Raw genomic sequence first — 23506 nt, forward strand, 5'->3', positions numbered from 1 at the left:
ATATTCATAATGAAAAAATATTTTGATCTCAATAACTGCCGTGGCAAAATCAAATGCTACAACTGTTTTTCTAAATACCCCACAGCATTACAAATGCTAAATGAGGTACAGACACACTTGTGTTTGACCAAAAAGTGGTGGCCTACATTCATGTAAAACATGAATGGTTTTAATTGAACAGTGAGACCTTAATAAGCCATTTCAGCAGTAAAAATATAATATTTTGTCTATACTTTTGTCTTTTTGTTTATATAATTTGATAACTTCATTATTTGTCATGTACAACTAATACCTTTAAAAACACTTGCCACTTGCTGTCGACTGAAAGGTACATCACATGAGCTCAGGGCTCAAGTAACAACCAATCACGGCTCAACTTGCGAGTGTCACATGACCAAACCCAGAAAATAGGTGAGCCGTGATTGGTTGTTACCTGAGTGACTGTGGTGTCATTTTCAGTCGACAAAAAAGTGGCAAAATATATTTTTGTAGGTATTAATTGAACATGAAAAATAATGACGTGATCTGATTAATTGTACATTTGTAGACAAAATATTAACTGTATAGAACATATTCTTGAAAAAAAATAATTACTCAAGTAAGAGTATGTATTCAGTGAACAGACTACTGAGTAACTAGTGAGTAACTTTTTTCAAAAAGAGCCACAAATAAATCCAAATAAAATATTTGTGAAATAATATGAAATGTATAAAACTGCCAGCATATGCGCAGCCCAAACCAGTAAACAACAACATAGATATCTACAAGTTACCACCATGTGCTTTCTCAAGTTAGACGTCCAGCTTTCGTAAGATGAAATTTCCACTTTTGTGCGGACACAGCCGACGGCTCATTATTAAACAGTTTTTTTTTTTGTGCACTTCAATGTAAATATTGTCTTAATGTGAGGCCAGGAATATTCTTCTCGAAACTTCGCATGCCATTCGTCATGGAAATTAGTCACTTTGACAAGTCTGCAAAGACTGCGTGCGGTCATATGACCGCCCGGCTGTCACTAGTGATTACGCTTGATTGGTAAACAGCACCCAAGCAGGAAGTCTCATAACCTATATACTCAAGTAAAGAGTATGTTGCATCAAAACTACTCTGGCAAGTACAATTCATCCCAAGTATTACTTGAGTAAATGTAACGCAGTAAATGTAGCTTCTTAGCTTCTAGTTACTTCGTTAACGATCATTTCATACAGTTAAGATGTGAAAACAAGTTATTCACTGTTATTTGTGAAACATAAAATCACTCAAACACTGTACCTAAATTTCAAGGTGACTTTGCTTGCTTCGCGTAACTTCTGGTAAATATTCTTCTTCTTCTTCTGACGTAAAAATGATGAGCGTGGTCAAGGGTTATCATATCTAATAGTACACGCGCCAGCATATTGGCTCAGGAAGATGAGTGAACGGCCTTCTTCACATTACTGGTTCATAGGCTACATTATCTTATCTCTCTGCTCAGAAATATATTTCAGATTTATATCCCGCGCAGGCGCTTGAAGTGGCTTTCACTCACACGCCACTTTATTAAGAACCGCCCCTGCTGGGCATAAAAATGATGAGTCAGTGATTCCGACCAGATATGAATGTTGTGAGGTTCTGCATTTATCTCTGAAAGATTTCCAAATGGCTTTGGCTCTCTAAATTGTTTCCACTTTAAAAGCACACTTTTCATTTTTATCAAAAGTCCGGTCTTGCCTGCAGACATTGTTCTTTCCCTTTGATTGATACGATGGTTTTTTATATGGGGGGGGGGGGAACACTCAGCCACTTATTGTCATTCCATTCATTTTCTAAAACATATCCAGTTAAGGGTAACTGGTTGGCCGGACCCTTTCAGGGTACACCCTGGACTGGTCGCCAGTCAATCACAAGGCACATACAGACACACAATCATTTATACTCACTTCCACACGCAAATTAGAATCTTTAACGAACCAAATATTTTCGGAATGTGGGAGGAAGTTAGAGAAAACCAACGCAAGCACGAGGAGAACAAGATGAAAATACCAAACCTCTGAAAAACATTTCCAACTGAAGAACAGTGACAGTTGGATTGCAGGATTTTTTTTCTATCATGAGAAACATTTGCCCAACCAGACACGGTCTATCAGGCAGGCATAAACAGCTGCATACAGAATATTAGACCATTTGTTTTGGAGTGTAGTGAAGATGGAAAACCACAAATCACCAGAGTATTTACTCATCTAGCTTGACATTTTCCGGGTTCTCTGATTTCAACCTCTCAGCAGTTAATATTCTGGCATCTCCTTTTACCTTTTGTCGGGTTTTTTTAGCACACATTTTTCGCATTTTCTGACATGTGACTGGACCATAATGAATTTTTGAAAAAAAAAATAATGGTCAGTTTAATTTATTCTGAAAGTAACTATTTGCAGCCATAGTATCAGTAACCTGTAATTGACATGTTGAACCTGAACCAGCCTCAACTAGTAGCCCTTGGCATTAATCTGTATCCAACAAGTAGCTCAATTCCCAGAGCTGGGCAGCGACCCTCCGTCCCCGGTTTCCGTCCTACATATTCAATCGACCCACGTGATTCCGGGCCGTCTTTCGCCGGCGGCAGCCAATCGGCGTCGATTACATCATCTTTACATCAGACGCAGGTACCGCACGAGCAGACACGCCGCCAAACAAAGAAAAAATATCAAACCAAAACAAGTGACACACACACGCACAGCGTTGTCATCGGTGAAATAAGAAGAATATGGGACACACGTCATTGCGTCTGTGGGGCCTCAAGGTACACCACACCACCACCGGGGACGGAGGGTCGCTGCCCAGCTCTGTCAATTCCGATTTTTTTTTTTTGCCCATATGCAACACATATCTGATGCAGCAAACATGAAGCATGAAGTTGACATATGTGGTGATAATTTAGTCACGCAGACGGTTCATTTATTACACGCGGCAATGAAGTAACATCATCTTTAGTAGACATCTCCATGAATTTTTTTTTTGTATTATTTATTAATCAAAGCACCCAAACATGTATCCATAAAAGATGAGAATTACAAACGAACTGAGCACACAAACAACAAACACAGAACTGTGCATTCTACATCTCCACGAAATGAGGAGATCGAGGAGTGTCACTTCATTTCTCCAAAATATTTCTACCTCCTCCCGCCTCATTACTCTGGCAATATGAGATGAGATGAACCCTTGCCTGCCATCTTTGGTTCGATAAACACTGCCATGTGACGTTTTTTGAGCGCACGTCACTGAACATCGTGCTTTGTGCTCACATCACGGACGCGTTGCCTTCATATTAGAAGTCGCATTTGTTTTGGGAATGTGAACGAGTACATGAAGAGATTGGATCGAACAAAAAAATCTGAATTGGGTATCACGTCCTGCAGTGTGAACATAGCCTTAGTTTCAAAAAGTACAATATCGCTCCCTCTTGTGTAATATTGCTTAATCGTTGTTTATTTGTTTTTTGTTTAATCATTTAACAATACTAAATAAACAACAGTAATTGAGAAAAATAAGGATTTTGCATGGAACTTTAAAGCAAATGTATTTTTTTATCAGATGAATTGATGGAATAATCGATAAAATTGGTTATGATTCTGAAATTGGTGATTCAGAAATATTCGATATTGGTTCTGAAATATTCGATATTGACAGCCCTAGTTCTGGTAATATTTTGTACCAGATCATATGGTAAGACGAGGTTAATTAAGCCCTTTGTGGAGAGTTGTGTTCATGTGATTTCACCAATTTTTTTAAGTTTAATTAATACAAGCAGGCATTGTGACCTAATAATCAACAACAGCTCCAAGCCTTGTGTTTGAGCAAGCCAGTGCAACCTGAGATTATCAGTCACATGGACGCAATTCGGATTACAATGCCAGGAATGAGATTGCAAACATCTACAAGCTTTTACTGGTCAAATTGTATCAGACTGAAGACAGACATGGCTTGTAAGTGCTGAAAAAAGGTTACATTTTCTCAGGCATAAGACAACATAATATCTAACTGTAGAAATTTGTGACACAGGTGCAACGTCCAAAGAACGGGATACATTAACGTGAACATTGTCTTGGGGTAAAATCGCTCCTGTTATTGCAGAGAAGCACAGTGTGTGGCGGCTAGCCGCTGACACTTTACTTGCAAGTTGCACTAATGACAAAGAATTTCATAACGAGAATGCTTCTCCTAAAGATGAAAAACAAAAAAAAACACAAAGAGGACCTTTATCCTTATGAAGGGCGAGAGTGATTCCTGGGTTTAATGAGGAGAGTTGCACAAAACGGATAGGGATGACAAAGGATGCCGCAAGTAAACATGACCCTCCTACTAAATTCTGCCTCTGCATATCCCCTCTTGGGAATAAACAAAGAGAAAGACAGAGCGGCACACAACCTCTCCTCTTTGAAAAGGAAAATGTCAGTGTGATGTGCCAGCCTCTGATGCATCCTAATGAGAGAACATGTCCCCTCTCCGTCTCTCGCCGCAGAGCACCTACCAGTGGTGGACCAAACCTCACTTGCTATCACTTGTTGTGCATTTTCTTCTGAACTGCATTGAAACTCCACTATATCGTGATTCATCGTTCGCGCAGCCGGTATATCGTAGATTTTAAACGATTGTTCTGTATGGGATGTTATAGTGTAGAGGAGTGCCAAGGGGCAAGAAGTGCCACCCCTGTTAATTAGAAAAACATGGAAGAAGTTGGTCATGTGACCACATATCATACCATATATCATACCAATCACGGCTCAGATTCAGAAAACACGTCGGCCGTGATTGGTCGTTGTGAGCAGTTGTGATGTCATTTTCAGTCCACAGGAGACAAAATGGCCGCCTCCAGAGGTGGCTAAAACGAGTGCATTTTGCTGCTTAACTCATATGCCACAAATGCAAAATTAATCAGAATGCTGTGTTTCAACTCGCGGGCCTGCTGGGATCATATTCTTGAAAAAAATATGTTTGGGTTGACTTCCGCTTCAAGTACCACATGTGTGGAATATGAAGGCAAGGTTCCCCATATTGCCGACAGAATTTCATTTTGTGTGACAACATAAGCACCAAACCTCACAAAAGAGAGAGTAGACTCTTTTCTTGCTCCCAAATAAAACCTTTGTAGTTTTTTAGCTTTCTTTACTTATTGGCAGTAGAAAATTGGTTGGTTTTGCCAAAAGCAGAGAAAACAAGCTTTTTTTAAATAAGAAACATGACAAGCAGAACATCGACTTTGACACTAATATTGATTTATTAGCTTTTGTGAAACACAAAACTACACCTCCACCTTTTGATGTCAAAACAAACACTTAGTCATGAGCGCCTCCCCACTTAGCTTGATGTGTGGCTTTCTTTACACGGCATTTTACATGCATCACCTTTTTAGACAATCACGACACCTGCTTTCTTCTACCTAGCGCAACACATATTATGTTTTATCAGCTGTTGGTTTGATTTTGAATCGAGAATAGCTCAAGCACAAACCCAAACTCTACTATTTTTTTTCACCATTCTTTTTCTGTGTTTTAGAATGAGTGCCGAATAGCCGAATCAGTTACTTTGTTGGCCTTCTGAAGTTTCTCGAAGTCTGAAATGTATGTAAATAATTCTTTTTCTGTATCAAAGTTGGAACCCCCTTGATTGTCATGCAATCTGACACAAGATGGCGAAGGTAGCTGAGATTAAATCAAAGGAAGTGAATGTTCCTTTTCAATGCTCTGTTCCAAATTGCAAACTGTCGAGGTTAACTACCCAAAGTAATAACTATTGATTTTCAAGCTATTCAGTCAGTCAGCCCAAGAGGTGGGGATGCAGTGGTGTTAACTTTAGGGCCACACAGATCAATTGATGTATTCAAGCATGACACACCTTCTTGGTGGTACCTGACGAGGCCCCGAGAAATGTTTCCCCTCTCTTTTATTTCTTATAGTCGCAATCTTTTAGTCCTAAATGTAACAAATGTTTGTGTTGGATTGCAAGTCATATCGGAAGTTTGAAAGTAGCTCCCCATGACACTGTCACAAAAAGCGAAAAGCAAACACAGTCACAATGTGCAGCATTGAATTTCTCTGCCGGAGATGTATTTGGGAAAATATTACTGACAGCATGTGGGGGATTTTATGCATGAAAACGGCTGGCGTCAATGTTTTCTAAAATACTTGATTTCTTTTGTACGGTAGCTTTTTATTGTTACCAAGAAATAAATATTTAAGTGTGATTCACAAGAATGATGAGATCAGACTGTAGTCTACATCAAGGTCTTATCCTGCCTATCAGTCGCCATCTGAAGGAAAATTTCATTCATATTGTGACAGCAGCTAAGTGTCTGATGTGTGTACTTTATATGCAGAATGACACCGTGGCTGAGGATAAATTGTAAAATGTCTGCCTGTATTTGGACTGCTGGGGCAGATTTGTTTAAAACGTCTGTCTGATGTCAAGTTGATCCTGAGATCTTTTTATCTCTTGACATCCGTTTGACTTTGTTGTCAGCATGCAGCAGCAATAGTGTAACAATCAATGAGCATTTCAGGAAACGCATGTACATTTTAGTTTTCAGGATGGTGGTTCTTCGGGATTTTTCTTTCATCACTATAGTTGGAGCTGAGCCAGAGTGACCATTTTAGAATTGTGGAGGACACTTTGTTCTTAGGAACATTAAGTGTAGCATTTTCTGTAACCTTGCCAAGGTTTGTACTTTGCTACAAACCTTATGGAGATGGGAGGTGACTTTCCAAATCAAGTCCACTGGAATACATCACGCCTAAAATCCAATCAAGGCATACTTGACTTGACTTAAAATGATTGATACAAATGGAAGCGACGGGGTTTTACATCAGAATATGAGATCATACAAAAATTACAAACGTTGTCAGAAGCTCCCTGATGAGATCCAGCCCACTGGTTGTCATTCTAACGAAAGCCAGGCGAGCCATTGGCTTGGCCTTATACAGTGTATGCGGGATCAGAAGTGGTGCACCTCCATGACACTGATCTCATGTAATTTTCAGATGATCCATTTTGGACGAAAAAGATCCGATTTTTATTTTTATTTCTTGATTTTTAAAGTTATAAAGAAACAAAATAGTCCTGACGTACAAATATGTTATCAAATGGAACAGCAATAGCTAAGCTTTGTATTAAACAACGTAACATTTTGGGTTTGTATGGTGATGTGAAAAAGACGAGAGGCAAAAAAAATCAATGTCCACGAGTGATGGGATTTCACAAAAATGCATGTCGTTTTTTTCAACCTGCAAATTTTTAAAGTAGAGATCTACCCAAACATTTTTTTCAAGAATATGTTCCCAGCAGCCCCACTAGTTGAAACATGCCATTCTGACTAATATTGCGTTTGAGGAATATGAGAAATCCACCCGTTTTTAGCCATCTCTGGGGGCATTTTGTGAGTCTGTCGACTGAAAATGACATCACAACTGCTCAGCTGTGATTGGTCGTTACCTGAGCCCTGAGCAACTGTGAAGTCATTTTCAGTCAACAGAAGTGACAAAATGGCCGCCCCCACAGATGGCTAAAAACAGGTGGATTAACTCTTATTCCACAAACGCAATATTACCGGTAATCAGAATGCCTTTTTTCAACTAGTGGGCTTGCACAGAACGTGTTCTTGAAAAAAATATCTTTGGGTTTACTTCAGCTTTAAGACTGCACAGCACTTAAATTAACAAATACCAACAACGAACAAACGAACGCCAAACAAAAAAAAAAACAAAAAAAAACTAGCGTTAGGGGCTGAGTTGACTTACAAAAGCTAAGAGGAGTTACATCAAATGTTACATCTATTAGCAAGTGGCAATGAGTGTGCCGGTGAGTTGGTGACCAAGACAAAGGCGCTGATGTTGATGGCACCGCTTCTAAAGTGACATACGAAAGAGAAGTGTTAAGTAAACTTGACACAATTTACAGCAAATTTGGAACATTCTGGTGATGTTAGTTGTAGTGGGCTTGCTGTAACTAATGGATATCGTAAGGGATGATGTATTTTAAAATTGGAACAGTGCATCGTAACGTCTTTAAATTGAGAGTTTCACATAGAACTGAAGCTAGGTTCACACCGCAGGTCTTAATGCTCAATTCGGATTTAAAAAAAAAAAAAAAAATCAGATTTTCTTGTGTAAGCGTTCATATTACATTATAATAGAGTATTTGGGGAAAATCGCGAAGCGACGCTTTAATATCTCCTTTCATGGAGACATCACTAACGATGACGTCACGCCATAGCCGTGCATAAAACATGAATCGATCTGAGCCGTGGCTGAATTACTACTATCACCATAAATGTCCACTTTATGCTTCATGTTTCAAGTGGGATTAAATGAAAGTAAAATATAAAGTCAATAGTGTTACTCAAAACAACTTTGCAGATTCGATCCCCTGCTGCCAGCACTTTCCCTCTGCCTGCGCGGAGCACATTTTAGGCTCCGGATGACGTCAATCTCGGATATATGGCCGTTCAGACCGCCGTGGCATTGGAAAAGATCGGATACGTATCCGATCTAGGAGCACATATGAAAGCGACCCAAGTCGGATTTGAAAAGAATCGGAATTGAGCCGTTCAGACAGTCATGAAAAAAAAATCAGATACAGGTCGCATATGGGCGAAAAAAAAATATCAGATCTGGGTCGCATTTGCCTGCGGTGTGAACCTAGCCTGAGATTTCAGTTGTTGATATCCAAACTAGAAGGTAGTATGTATGACACACTACCCTCAACTGGGATTTTATTATTTATTTGTGACAGAATCTGAAGCTAACTCTTAGAAGCAGACTGAAGCGCTCTAGTTTTACTTCTACAATTATGTTAATCTGTGTGGAATTGATTCATTGACCATTTAAGGGGGTTGTTATTTTGTGACTGCAGGAAATTGAATTTCTGATATTTTATTTTTTAGAATTTACCTTTTTTTTTTTATTCAAGACAGGATATTTAAATGTAATTTGTTTGCATCGTTATTTTCTGCAGCACCACTGATATGCTATAAAAAGATTTTATTTGTTTACTCGGTTTACTTTGAACCACTTCTGCACTAGACTTATAGCAATATAAAAGGTATCATGTTGGGATACTTACATTCAAATGAAAGAATTAAGTCAGTTAAGGCAGTTTAGATGGGCTCCCTTTTTTTTCTTAGCGCTCTACCAATGTATCAAATCAGGACATGATATCACAAGTTATTGAAAATGAAGTGACTTGAACTGAGGTGCAAAAAATATTGATCAAGACATCGCTCTTAAAAAAAAGTTATGAATCTTTACAATAAAAATAACAAACAAACATTACCTGTACAACCAATGAAGATTTTATGATGGTGACATTTTAAACCTGAGGCAGATTTTAATTAAAATTAATCTCCGTTGAAAAATTATTGTATAATAAAAATGAACTTTGTCTGTGAGATAGAAGACTAAATGTAATTTGACAAATCGTACAACTGCGAGTCGGGTAATAGTGCCCCCACCACAAAAGACCATTAGAATGCTGTTTCACATATTACTGCAGCTCACCCCTCTCTATACAATACCATGTCAATGATGGTAGTCTGTAACATAGCTGATGGTAGCAGCTGTAACATATTATGCTTCGTCTTCTTAAGTGGAACAGCTGGAGTGGTGGAACAGCTCATTCAAAATGCATTTGAGGTTAATAAACAAAGCGACAATGCATCTGTGAAAACCATTTTGAATATGATGACACTTAGTCGGAATCGTTCAAATAAATGCATTCATGTTTTGATAACGTTGCTAAAAACGGCATGGTGAGATCTTTACATTTTGCATCTACTGGAAGTGAAAAAAAGAAAGAACATTAATAAGAGGGTGCATCGAAAAAGCAGAGGTGGGCATTCCATCTGAGCAACGAACTGGTCCGTTTGTCCGTTGACATTAGGCTGTAGATGGAAAACAAAAAAAAAAAAAAAAAAAAAAAAAAGACGGAAGACTCAATTTACCATTTTAATCAAATCGGTTCAGATAATTGATGGATGGATGGATCTGTTGGACCGTTTTTTTTCCCGTCTTGACGATTGTCAGACTGGTGGACCTTTGATGTTTACCGACGAAAGCACGGTTAAAGTAACATGGCGGACTGACCGACAGACGATTACAGTTTGGTTCACCTTAAAAAAATATATGGATTGACGGATGACGGACGGTTACCCAGGCCGCTGACGGATAACGAATGACGAACCGGCAAACTTTAGCAAAATGCCCACCTGCGAAAAAGTATGTGAGCGAGAAGAGGCGAGAGTTGTGGCAGGACAACTTGTACAACTGCTTCACCGTGACAACGTGCCTGCTCAAAATACTCGTGAGTATCCGACAGCCTGGCCGCGCTGGAGCGACCTCCTTACTCCGCCGACCTGGCCCCGTGTGATTACCCCTCCATTTTCCAAGCTAAAAGAGATCATCAAGGGAACCTCTTTTGAAGGCATGGTCGACATCAAGATGATGACGGACCATGGAAGAATCCTTCCGGTAGTGCATGAAGGCACAGCAGAGGAAGCTGGGAAAGTCGGTTCGACTCCAAGGGGATTACTTCCAAGAGGAAACTTTGATTTGAAATATATCTTTTGTGACACCAGTCCTGAAAGGTTTTCTGGCATACCTCATATATGTTTTGTGAGAGTGTTCCCTCAGCACCGACATACATAGTGTAAATGAACTGACAATGTTATCACTCATATGTTAGTTAGGAAATCTTCTCATACATATTACATGTCCAGTCTGCTTAATACAAACCAACAGACACACACTCAGACATCTTATATAACCTCATCATTAGTTTCTTGGTGTCCCACCAGGTTGCTCCAAGCCTCTTTGAGGATGAATACCATTACTAAAGCAAATAATAGCACTTGTAAGTATAATCTATCAGTACCCAATTCAAAATGTTGTTATAAATGTGCCTCATATTGTCTCCATAGTGTGTCTAAAAAGTGTGTTTGGATTTTAAGCCAACTCAGAACTCCCCTTCTTTTCAAAAAGAAATAGTTACGTCCTACGCGCCACCAATAGAGCTACGTACTGATCCCCATGTGTATTTGTTTACACAGCCATGCTGGCAGGATAGTAGCAGCGGCAGGCAAAGGATTTACAATGGAAAGCGGTGATAAAATTAGCCTTCATCAGTTAACATTCAGTCCAAGTGAATTCACATTTCACGTTGATGAAAAGGACATAATGAGATACATGTGCAAGCTGGATAGGTTGGATATTATAGATATTAAGCGCCAGGAGTGCTTTTTACAACTATTGCAACGGGTGAATGGGATGGGGAAGTGGGTGGTGCTGGCGGCTTCTCGGGTGCAGGAGAGCGACCCGTGAGCAGTAGGAGCCCTCCGCCTGAACGGTCCGCCTATCGGTCGGTGCGACGATGAGGCGAGCAAGCCCATAGTCGGGCGAGGAGGCCGCTCGCAGCGCTTATGTTTCTATTCCCCAACTCAGGGCGTCGCTCTGGAGGCAAACTGAACTGAAAAAATTACAAAGGCCTACCGAGCACCGGGCTGGATGGCCCACGCCTCGTCCCTTTGTGAATAAAAGCAAAACGTTTTCGACCATTAACAGGTACATAAAAACGTAAAACCAGTACACATTTTTATTTATTTATTTTCTAGCACAGTGCCTTTTCCAGATTTTACTCATCTGACTTCATCCATCCATCCATCCATTATCCATATCGCTTATCCTCACAAGGGTCGCGGGCGTGCTGGAGCCTATCCCAGCTGTTCATTTGACTTCAGTGTGTTCTGCATTAAAAAAATTGCTTGGTAACCGGAAAGAGTGAAACGTGTTTACAAGTATTTATTTGTGTATTTATAGATACTTTCATAGTATTCTTAGTGCAACGGTGCACACTATAGTTTTAAGTTCCATTTTAAAACACACTAGAATTTACAGAAAAAAAAAAATGTTAAGGCCACAGTACAGACTTCAATTTGAGTTGCGCCATCATTTATAAACATGTCAGGAATGCTGAACCAGCTGCAAAGTTGCATGTACTCATATTAACTGTCTTTATTTTTTAGTTTGTACATACTTTAAAGAGCTAATGACTTGGTTTATTGATAATGTTCTAACAGTGCATAACGTTACAGTGGCGTAAAAAAATATTAACTATAGCCTACATTTTTAGGACTACAGTGCACTCTACTGTATTGTTGGTCATGTTGGTACTTGGAGAGCCACGTTAGGTGGTACTTGATGTCAGGCCAATTGAGGATGGAAAACTGCAAAATGGAAAATCTGATGGGTTCAAATATTAAACAACCATTTCAACGATGTTTATGTATATGGGTGTGTGTGCGTGTGCCAGCAGTCGGGATTCTGAAGGCCTTGGGCAGATTATATTCATATGACAACACAAGATAAAACCTAATTGGACAAAAAAAAAAAAAAAGAAACACAAATGACTTCCTTTTTCCTTCCATGTAGAGCTGTAACTCTGCTTTGAATAGTTTAATTCAACCCTTAATTCAAGCATATTACCATGAGTGTGCCTCCGCTCTTCTTTTTGCTGCAGTGTAAAGCCACTGCCATGTACAATGCGCGTGTACACTGTTAAAGCTGCTCTCCATTTTAAGAGGATTAAGAAAAAAACAGGTAAAAGAAGAAATTGCTTCCACCTGCAGTTAAAAGGTGTTTATTAGTTGTGTCAGGCAGTGAATTATTCCTCCGCAAAACCTCAATCTGTCAGCAGTATTGTAGACTGTTAAAGCTGTGTCATAAAACTGCTCTTTTATAGACTCAATAAGGCACGGGGATTAACAGACGATCCCAAAGCGACTTTTCATTTTATTTCATTTCTTTCTTATCGGACATGCAAACGAACATTATATGCCATTATCTTCAACAAGCTTCTCGTCTTCTTTCTTTTGTACCATAGAAACATGTGAGATTATTATGATTTTTTTTTAACTTTAAATGGTAACAAGATATATCGTTTTTTTGTTGTGCACTTATATTCACGAGCGCTTCCACTTTTTTCTCGCTATAAATCCCTTTTTCATGCCCTGCGCTTTGCTGGCAACCAATCTAGGGTGTACTAAAAGAAACTTTTTAGTGCTTCAATATTCACACCGGAGTGTGAACATTCCTGGTTTAATGTCTCAACAGGCAGCAAGAGTCAAAGGAATTTCTCTATTACACGAGCAACCTGTGGAATTCACAATAAGCGTGCATTTTTTTCCCTCCCTTTTATTGGCATTCCAACCTATTTGCCGGGAGGTTATCGTCTTGACTGCTAAACACCTCTGACATGCATTTACAAAGCTCTCGGGGGCAATGTTGAATCTCGAGCAGATGCTGCCGATGTTTTATGGAGATCGTGTCTATCAGCACGGACTGCAAGCGTATTTGTTTTTGGCACCTGAAAAATGCACTGTTGTTAAACGTTTGCCTGCTGTTCCTCTAATGCAGTGATTGTCAGCGTGTAGTAGGACACGGGCTCCCTCTTGTGGTACGCAAATCAGTCACTGCCTAAATTGTATTTACGGCTGTTGCTATTTATTGTATATTTTTAGATTTGAGTATTGTAAAAATGTATGGATAAAAAAAATATTTTCCATTATTAAAGACAATTACGTGTATGTGAGGTGCAGGTATTGTTTTGGTCCAATTGCGGTCACCATTTTCGGTTTCTACTGTAGTATCTGTGACTTTGAATGTTTATAGGTTTAGAAGACGGGGTCTGTCCTTGTAAGTGGGTGTCAGGGAATGAGAGCTTGTCTGTCTCTATATGTTCCCTGTGAGTGACTAGCGACCAGTCCAGGGTGCAGTCTGCCTTTTGCCCCAAGAAGTTATCTTGGGTAGGCTTCAGGTTCTCATGACCTTGCAAAGGATAAGCAGTATAGAAAATGGACGGATAGGTATTTATATGACGTTCCTTATGTTCATATTTGGGTAAAACATTCTTAACTGCTATACCAGTGTCAAAATAATTTTACCACAGGTAATGTCCCCTGCCCGATAACACACTACCTGCCTTCAATATTTGCGAGTATTTTAAGTCGTTGTTGCGTCTTCTCTTCCTGTGGCTGTTTGCTGAGGGTTTTTTTTTTTTTTAAATCCATACTGTGCCCCTCCCTAGTTTGGGACTCCTCCGGCCCCAGTTTCATTAGTGAAACTGGATACTGAGTCTGTAAAATCTGCTGTATCTTCTTCTCACATTCTTCTCTTGAAGTGAGGTACAGTAGACTGACGACTAATGATGCATCATTAGGGTTAAGATGGGCGGGCAATGTTCATTTTCTGCGTGAACTTGTTTCAAGCTGAGTTCACAATTTTTTTTTTAATGAACTTGTTCGGCTCATAGTTTATATGGTAAAAAAAAAGTTCAGCATTCGGAAAATGAATTAGTTCATAGTTTTGTTTTGTTTTTTACAATACGTCACTGCGAGCCATTATCCTCAACATATTGGCATTTCCCCATTGTTGCCACAAATTCAGTTCACACTAGTAGACAGCTGCAAGTTTCACCCTGCAATCTCATGAGGAAAAACAGGACTGTAATCTTTAATGTGCAAACACAAACACAATCTAAGGTAAGAACCAGGCTGAGGTAGGAAATTATCTTGTCATAATTCAGCATGTTGCAAAGATGGGGAGGACCCAAATGCGAGAGAGCGAGGCAGGAGAGCAGTTTATGAGATTTTAATGAAAGACAAGAGACCGGATACTGATGCTTGGCGTGGTTACGAGGCTTGGCTTGCTTTTCGTGGCAAAGAGACTAGACTAGACTTGACAGGACAACAGGTAATTCAGTTCAACCGACAGCAACGACAACAATCACCACAGCGACAATGACCCGACAAGGACTGAACAAAAAGTAGCAACTTAAATACAAGCATACTGACTGACAAGACACACAAGGTAGGCGGGAGCTGATTGGTTAACACTAAGGAGTGGAAGGTTTCTGTGTGCCCTGCGATTGGCTGGCAACCAGTTCAGGGTGTACCCCGCCTACTGCCCCAGCCCAAAGACAGCTGGGATAGACTCCAGCACGCCCGCGATCCTCGTGAGGATAAGCGGTTAGGATAAGGGTAGGAAGAGAAAACAAATGAAATTTAGATTAAATCTGATTTACTCGAGATTTTATTTCAAGATTTGTTTTCCATAACACAAAGTCACTTTTATAGAATAACAATTATTCACGTTTCCACCTGTTTATTTCTAGTTGTAACTTCTTAGTCATTTTGACTACAGGTCAGAGTTACGTTCCTGTGACACAAATGTAACCTGATTTTGAACGGGAGTCGTAGTCTCTATTCCAACCTAATGCAGTAGTAAAGTCATAATTAAATATCGGTATGAGAAACATTTTTAGACCATCAATTAAAAATAGAATCAAATGAAAAACAGCAACAAAATGAGAGGACAATTGCTTACCTTTACTAAGGTAAGTCAAGGTACCACTGCATTCAGTTTTCACAGATCTAATATGAATTGAGAAAGGCCGAGATGCACAAAAGTGCACATATTCGTGTTAAGTTTGCATAGTTATGGCCGAAAATAACACATAGCTGTGTTCATTGGTAAGTTGTCACTTTAAAGCTCTAGAAGCTGCTCCGGGCAGGGTGTCGACGTGCTGGGATTTTTTCAGTTACATCCCCGGAGGTCAAAGAGTCAGAGCGTCTGCAGACACAACCACCGGCTGCTTTTAGTGATTGGATCTTTTGTTCAAGGACACTTGGGCTTTGCGTCAAGACTATGAACTCCTGGTCTGTTTTAAGACAACTCTGCCTCATGCTTGATCTGACCACAGGATAGTCATTTATCACAGTAAATGTATTACCGGTATCTCTGCGCCATATTCCTTTGCTGTTTCTTTGCGCACACTTGGAGCACCTGTGGTCAAGACAATCCTTTATGCTATTTGTCTTCTTGTGTCTCAGAGGCTCCGGGCCGAGGAGAGGATGAGCAGGCCGACACGTCTTTCTCAGACTCGTCTCTCTTCGCTCACTGGGGTCAGGAGCTCAGTGCCGACAATCGACGAGTGGCGCTCAAGATGTTCCAGTACTACGGCTACAACAGCTACCTCAGCGACCGTCTCCCATTAGACAGGCCTATAGCAGATCTCAGGCCTACTGGGTAAGAAGACACTACAATATCAGGCTTGGTACAAAAAACAATTATATAGCCCCTGTAAAGTGAAAAATAAATCGGTCTTATGAATTTGCCACACCAAAGATGATTGTTAAGAACAATGTCAAATTTGAAGGATTTAAAAAAAAAAAATCGCTGCATAAGATAAAGTACTGTATTTAACTGAAGCTTCCAAATCAAGCCAATCAAGTGAAAAATCAAGCCCTTCTCACCGCTGAATGTGCTGAAAACACGCCCCGCTCAACTGTCAATCAAATACCACTATTAACCCATTAAGGCCTAGAGCGCTTGGCTAAACATCTCTCTAAAACCTAAGATCGTCTCTGGAATCACCCTCAAAAACCTGAAGTTTTCCTGGAAATTCAACACCTAGAAAATAATCAATGTCTCGCCCCTTGTAGCAGATTAGAAACAGAATTCCAAAAGGAATTGAAAGCTTAGTCATGTGGCTTTCAAACTGGCCCAAGTTTATTAATCGTTACTGTTTCAATCAAAGATGTAAAAATAACTTAATCTTTTTTTATCAGTGCAATAGAAGCACTATTTTTAATTTTTTTTAAATCGAGTGGTAAATTGCCATCCTCTATTCTGTTACAAAGACGTCGATATCATCATTGTCTACAAACATATATCTTAACCATATCACGTTGGACTGGTTCCACTGGTTCAAAGTCCAGAAGCGTGTCGTCTTATTCACACTTAATCTTAATCATGTTGCCTTGTTTCATCTAGTGGGCCTGCATAAACATATTCTTGAAAAAAAATATGTGTGGGTTGACTTCCTCTTTAAGTGTATTTGTCACCACAGAGGAGAGAGATCCGCACCACACAGCTTCAGAGGTGGACATTTTACTAGTTTACAAGTTTGCCAGTCTGTCATTCGTCAGTCCGTCAGTTTTTCAAGCAGAACCAACCGGTAATGATCAGTTGGTCAGTCCGTTAGTCAGTCTAGGAGGTAGTTCGTCAGTTAGTCCGACTAAATTCCATCGGTCCATCAGTCCGCACCTGCTCTGCACCTCTCACCATGGCAACTCCAAAGACCTTTTTGCCATGGTTGAGCCTACCAGGGCCATAACGCACCAGACGACTTAGCTCCTAGGATCGTTGGAACGCATAAACCCCTCTACCACGGTAGTAGTTACATACCTTCGGGGTATGTAAACTTATGAGCACAAGTGTACATTGCCAGGTTGGATTTTGCGGTTTTAAAACTTAACTTGGGTGGAAAAGGGCATCGAGTGGTCATTGTTGGCATTTGAAATGCTAAATAGTTTTCATATTTGTAGGGCAGGCAGAAAGGTCCTGGGTTTCAATCTTGGCTTGGTATTCTAAATTGTCCATGGGTGTGAATTGTTTTTTTCTATTTGTGCCCTGTGATTGACTGATGACCAGTCCAAGGTGTACCAAACCTTGATGTGCACGTCCTTGCTTCTTGGGAAAACAGGGAATTGACTTATTTGACCTATTGTCCAACTACCAATACTTTATTTAAACACATATCTTCTAAATGTTATGGTTTAATCTAGATTTTGATCATAAGGCCCAGAGACAAAAAGAACCTCAAGATGGACATCATTATTGACCATGACTCACTTTTTATGGTGACATTGGGGAAGTCCTGGTGTTAATTCTATTCTGTTGCAGTTAAAAGTTCCAGGGGATATTCTCTCCACTGCACTCCCTCCAAACCATCCGTTGCCACCATTGCAAGCTCTTTAGATACATTCAAACATAATTTGGGGTTGGGGGTGATATATTAATCACACATTTGGCCTTGGCGTTGTCCTATACCATATATTAAAAGACCTGCTCAGGCAATGGCATTATGTAAATATTAGACTTCTTGCTTGGGTGAACAACATGATTTGTTGATTGTTTTTTCTAATGTGGCAGTGGCATGTGATGTAAATAGCTTCATTGCTGGAAGATAGACGTGCCATTAATCACTGTCTAATCAACTTCTTCTTTATCAGAATTTTAACCACAATACGATACATTCCACGGAAATTTACTTGGTCTTAATGTTATTAAAATTGCATTCTGTTTTTCTTTTACAACAGCTTGAAGGTTACTTACCTCACCACGTGTTTATTTGTACTCTCCAGGTGCAGAAACATCGCTTATCCTTTAAACCTCCCACAAGTGAGCATCGTGTTCATTTTCGTGAATGAGGCCTTTTCTGTCATCCTGCGGTCCATTCACTCCGCCATTAGCAGAACACCCTCCCATCTTCTCAAAGAGATCATTCTGGTGGACGACAACAGCAATAACGGTAATCAGCAACCTTTTACATTACGACAGTTTCTCTTGCCTTAGCACAGTGTCCACTCTTAAGCCGAGCAGCTATGAACACCAAGTGTACTTTTCTTTGCTAGGTTTATACATCCTGAAACAATTGCAATAAATAGTGCCTCTTTGTCTGTCATATAAATAGTGAAAGACTGTTAAGTGAATTCTGATATTTAGTTCTAAATATATTAGACATGTTTGCAGATAGTTGCTGAAAACATCTGCAAAACTGAGATCTATGTAGTACGCCATCGTGTAGCTATATCGTTAACATGTTCGTTAAGACATGCTCCAGTATGCGCACAGTGGATGTGCTTGATGCCCATTGACTACCACCTGCGCTATTGACTGTGCAAGACTGATTACAGAAATTGGTTTGCAGTTTTTTAAGAAAGCAAAAAGAGTTTCACCTCCTATGTAAGGTAATCAGTACTGCTCCTGTGGTCTCTTTAATGTTGTCAATTTAAAATGTTTTTCTGTGGGTTTAATTAATGGCTGACTAGCCCTGATTAGGATAATTGCCCCGTGGCTCATATCTATACTGCAAATGTTTCTGCACAGAGGTGGCCCTTGATTTACGATGGAGCTCGGTTCCTACACTGATGTGACTACTATTTACTTGAAAAAAACTTATACAGTTTTTTTCACTTAGAAATAAAAAGGAGTATTCTTGAGTAAACTTTACTTGCATATCAGTAGTTAAAATTAAATTAAATTAAAAATATTTACTCAAGTAACATTTACTAGTAATGATTCAATATTCTGATTGAATTTCTACTGTCTTTATATATATATATATATATATATATATATATATATATTAAATATAAGCATAATCATATTGGTAAGTTGATGCCTCTCTCTTTATCGTCAAAAAGCAAGAAGCATTTTTAATTCAGCTCTTGGAATGGATCTCATTAGACCGATTTTAGCTGAAGACCCAAATTGTAAATGTAGTTCCTTCCTGGAAAAATGCATAATATATTACCATTACACAGACATATATTTTACATAAGCTAAATCTTAAGAACACAATAGGAATCAATCAAGAGGCCTTTGGCAAGTACACTCAATAAAATAGCCAGCCATCCATTTTTATGTTGGGCGTTGTGAGGAAGTGGATCCTATCCCAGCTGACATTGTGTAGCAGATTTCGCGGTTGATTGGTCGACAGTCAATCCAAGGTACATTTAGAGATATGCAGTTCACACAATCTCTGAATGAAAACTAAATCCATGTGAACCACTACACCATCAGTGACTCATTAAAATAGTCCACTGTATTTTACTTGGACCATCAGTGATCCAATAGAAACCGCATTGCCCCATTTGGGGTCCTGATTTGGTCTGGAAACCGTACATTGTATTGTGCAGGTACATTACATTGTTGCCAATGAGGGTAGTTCAGTGCTTACACCTCGAAGCAGTCTTCATGCAGCTGTAGCTCACAGATGAGTCTAAACTCCTCCAGATCATGCCGTTCTATTAAAATTGGATAAACACATACCCTTATTTTAGGGCTTTCTGTTGTAACAGTGATTAAACCATATTGGTGAGCCGCCGACTACTTCCGTCTCTTCGCAACCAGCGCCAAATATTGGCAAGATGACACGTCCTGTGCTTTGCTGCACCGTGTAAACCAAGTGCAGTGTGTAAGTACTCTTAATAAACAGTGTCAAGGTCATGCATTTATAGGATAACTGTTTTTAAAAGTCTCAGCATGCAACCCAAGTTAGACAGCCATTAGATGTTATCAAGACTACTACTGGCCCTGAGAGAAGTTTGTTTACCCAACTCAATAATGCAAAACAAGATGCTGGCCTGCAGCTTGCTGGAGTAGAATGTAGATCAGTGTTATGTTATCTTAACATGCTGGGATGACAATGATCACACTCCCCCTGGGCTCTTAATGGCCTGAGAGTAGCAGTTAGCACTCTGATACTTTAAAAAGAATACGGAAATGGACAAATCCAGAGCTCTCTGCTCGCCGTACATGATCACATTACGTTTCAAAAACAAGTGTTGTGGCTCTTTTAATTGGCAGCCCGGGAGATGCCTGCTTTAGCTCCTTGCAGGAAGCCAAGACATGATTTGACATTTTGCAGGTGCACCCTGTTTACCACTCGAGTTGTTGTTATGACAAAACCTGAGGATAATATCTCCCAAAAATGCCATTACCCTATTGACCCGCAATGTAGCTGCCATTATGGAAGGATCTCATGAGCCACACAGTTAATTCCTGGTATTAGCCCGATTTGCTATCACAAACAATTTTCCAGATCTGGTCCGTGACAAACGATTTGGTGCCCGAGAAACACTACGATGCCAAAATGAAAAGTCTAGCATGTTTGCTTAATTTTTTTTAATCTTCTGCGTAGTGTGACATTGTCGACATGATTGTTGCTGTTGTCACTACATTAACAGGTTTATCTGGTTAGTTGACACATTTTCCAGTCCCACCTCCCTGGCAGCTTGATTTGATTTGGCAAGATTAGCCCAATGATCGTAAAAGACGGGAAATGGTGATATGGTAATATATGCCAGATAGTGTTGCCGGTGACCAAGACACTGCAGGATTTTATGGCAGTAGTCGGACATAGTGCCATCATGAGGGACCAAATTTGTCTTGTGGTCTCATCCAGGTGTAACGTCAGTCATTATTATCAGTCATTACGTTTCTCAGCTGCCGGTGTCACAGCTCACGTCCCACAGACATTAGCATTCAGGTGAACATGCCGTCGGGGGGGTGCAGGGGGGGAGCAGGGCAAATATACCTAGCTCATTCCTACTTAATTGGATAACGCCCCACACTGTGGCCCGGAAAGTCTTGTCTGTGCAAGACTTGTAGCACAAGATTTATGATTCGATAAGCCACAAATTATATTAATTCCAATAAGGTGTTAATGTTGATTGAAGCAAAAGGGATACAGTGTTGACTCTATGTCGTGCGTCACTCATTCCATCCGTTTGCTCTAGTTTGTTGAACACCAAACTCATCCATGTACTCTCGGGTCATGCTGGAACAGAAAATTCCCCTCTCTAATGTATTCTTACAATATTAGAAGCAGAGAATTTGGCAAACACTTATTTGATTCTTTAAAACAGTGGTTTCAAGTTGTTCAATACCTCCACTGGTTGAAATTTACTGTCAAACTAAACATTAAACTAGGAGAATTACACCTTGTGTATTTAAAACAACCCAAAAGCTGCCTTTTGTCCACTATCTTAATGCTAATGCTAACAAATAATGAGAAACACATACTGTATATTATAACTGAAATTTAAACACAAATCATGTAGAAGCGCATTTAGACATTCAATGTAACAGTATGCACAGTCATAGATTCTTTATCCTCTGTGAGGTGCTGAGATGTCTATACTGTGCAGAATTCTATTTAGTTTCGTAATTACTGTATATTTTATAAGGAACAATTGTTTATGAGTATAGAGTACTTTTCTCATTGAAAAAAACCAACAAAAAATGTTAGTTTTTTGGGGGGGAGGCTGCAAAAATGGTGTTTCTTTTATTTCAATAGGGAAAGATGATTTGAGATACCGTACAAGTGATTTGTGGTAAGATTAGATCATGGTCACGGGATGAACTCAACTTGCGTCTGACGGCACCACTGTATTGTAAATTTAATGGTACACTTCTGTATCCTTCAAAAGTGGTACAAATGTGTATCTTTATGTGCAGCTCATAAGAGGAGAGTGTTGAACCTTTGGGGACACTATTGTAATTTTAAAAGTCAGGGAACAAAGGTAGGAAACAAACATGCCCTAGAAAAGGTAAAAATAGACCATTTCTGGTCAAATAATCAACCTTATGGGATGTTTTAGAATAGTGCCTTTAAGGGATAAAAAAAAGATACCCCTACTGTACAATTTTTCTCAAAGTATGGGCCTAAAAAGCTCGAGGTAAAGTTTATGTGCAGGCTGAATAGGAATGTCACATTGAAAATAAATGATTAAGTTGAACTGACAAGTGCAACAAAACAAGTGAGCAACAAAAGAGGGGGAAATGAATCATTACTATTCTGCAAATGTTCTTTTCTTGGATATCAATAGAACAGCATTTGTAATTCCCTCCACCTACTCTTATATAATAATAAATTGGAAAAAAAAAAAAAAAACCTGCGCTGCTGTGTTATGGATGTACAAAGACAGTAGTGAGCCAGTTCAACCATTGTTGTATTGTTGTTGCATCTAAAATGTATTATTGGATTTAGCACATGAATGCAAGCGCCTGTTGCTCCTGCTCAGCTCCGTCCCACAGCCCATTGCTTTCCATCACAGTGACACTAGTTTATCATTAGTAAAAGATGGATGTCTGCTGGCAAGCAGTCACTCCTGCTTTAATGAACTGTTCCTTATTATGATTTGTTGTGAGGCACAACTCACCATCATTCTTATTTTCCATTCACACACATACAGAATGCCTTCATTACTGACAGATCTGAATTGATTAGAACTACGGAAATCTGTTGGCGCACTGGCACAAATGAATAACTGCAGTAGCTTGGCTTGAAGCAAAATGCGAAAATGAAAGGCCCTCAAATGCTCATTTTTGAAGAATTCAAATGCTAAAGGCTAATGACGTTAGCATTAGCCTTGCACTCTCATTCGATTTGCAGTTTAGTATTCAGTCCACTAAGCATAAATGCGAGAGGTATTGGTTTGAGCTTGCAATTGTTGCCAAGTCGGTTAGAAGGAAGAAACACACAGCTGAGTTCTTTCTTTTTTTTTTCTGTTTGTTGAGTTTTCTAACAGAATACAACAATGCCTCAATATTTGTTACAGTAGTAATCCAAACAAATAAACAATCCAACAGTTTGCTCCACCTCCCGGCTCCTACTCCTAGCTAGCAGACCCGTAAAATAAAATGAATTGGGGCTGCAGCTATAAAAATATATTTAGAATCGAGTATTCTACCTAACATCCAGAGATGGGGAATCCAGGTCCAGTCCAGAGATGGGACATTCAAGTCCAGAAAGTATGAACCCCGCCACACTTTGGCTTTAGCCACAGGTGCTTCTACTCAACCGGCAGGTAAACGAGCTCAGTTGATTAGAAGCAGCTGTGGCTGAAGACAAAATG

At 39.6% G+C, this 23506-nt stretch overlaps 1 protein-coding gene and 1 long non-coding RNA gene across 4 annotated transcripts in view; one reads left to right on the forward strand and one right to left on the reverse strand.

Moving 5' to 3' along the window:
• LOC147150161 (uncharacterized) overlaps positions 1-23472 on the reverse strand; it is a 99172-nt gene extending 75700 nt beyond the window's left edge. For both annotated transcript variants that reach the window (XR_015086232.1, XR_015086231.1), the window contains exons 1-2: positions 23342-23472; positions 18198-18368 (exon numbers count right to left, since the gene is read on the reverse strand). This is a non-coding gene — a long non-coding RNA (uncharacterized LOC147150161). The remainder of the gene's footprint in view (positions 1-18197; positions 18369-23341) is intronic.
• Positions 1-23506, forward strand: part of galnt18b (UDP-N-acetyl-alpha-D-galactosamine:polypeptide N-acetylgalactosaminyltransferase 18b) — an 83420-nt gene that overhangs the window by 26754 nt on the left and 33160 nt on the right. For both annotated transcript variants that reach the window (XM_086026156.1, XM_086026155.1), the window contains exons 2-3: positions 15911-16106; positions 18227-18393. In XM_086026156.1, coding sequence (XP_085882282.1) covers positions 15911-16106; positions 18227-18393 — 363 coding nt within the window. The remainder of the gene's footprint in view (positions 1-15910; positions 16107-18226; positions 18394-23506) is intronic.

This window comes from Filicampus tigris, chromosome 3 (genome assembly GCF_054856515.1).
Source record: "Filicampus tigris isolate MCC_2025a chromosome 3, RoL_Ftig_1.0, whole genome shotgun sequence".
Classification (NCBI taxonomy): Eukaryota; Metazoa; Chordata; class Actinopteri; order Syngnathiformes; family Syngnathidae; genus Filicampus; species Filicampus tigris.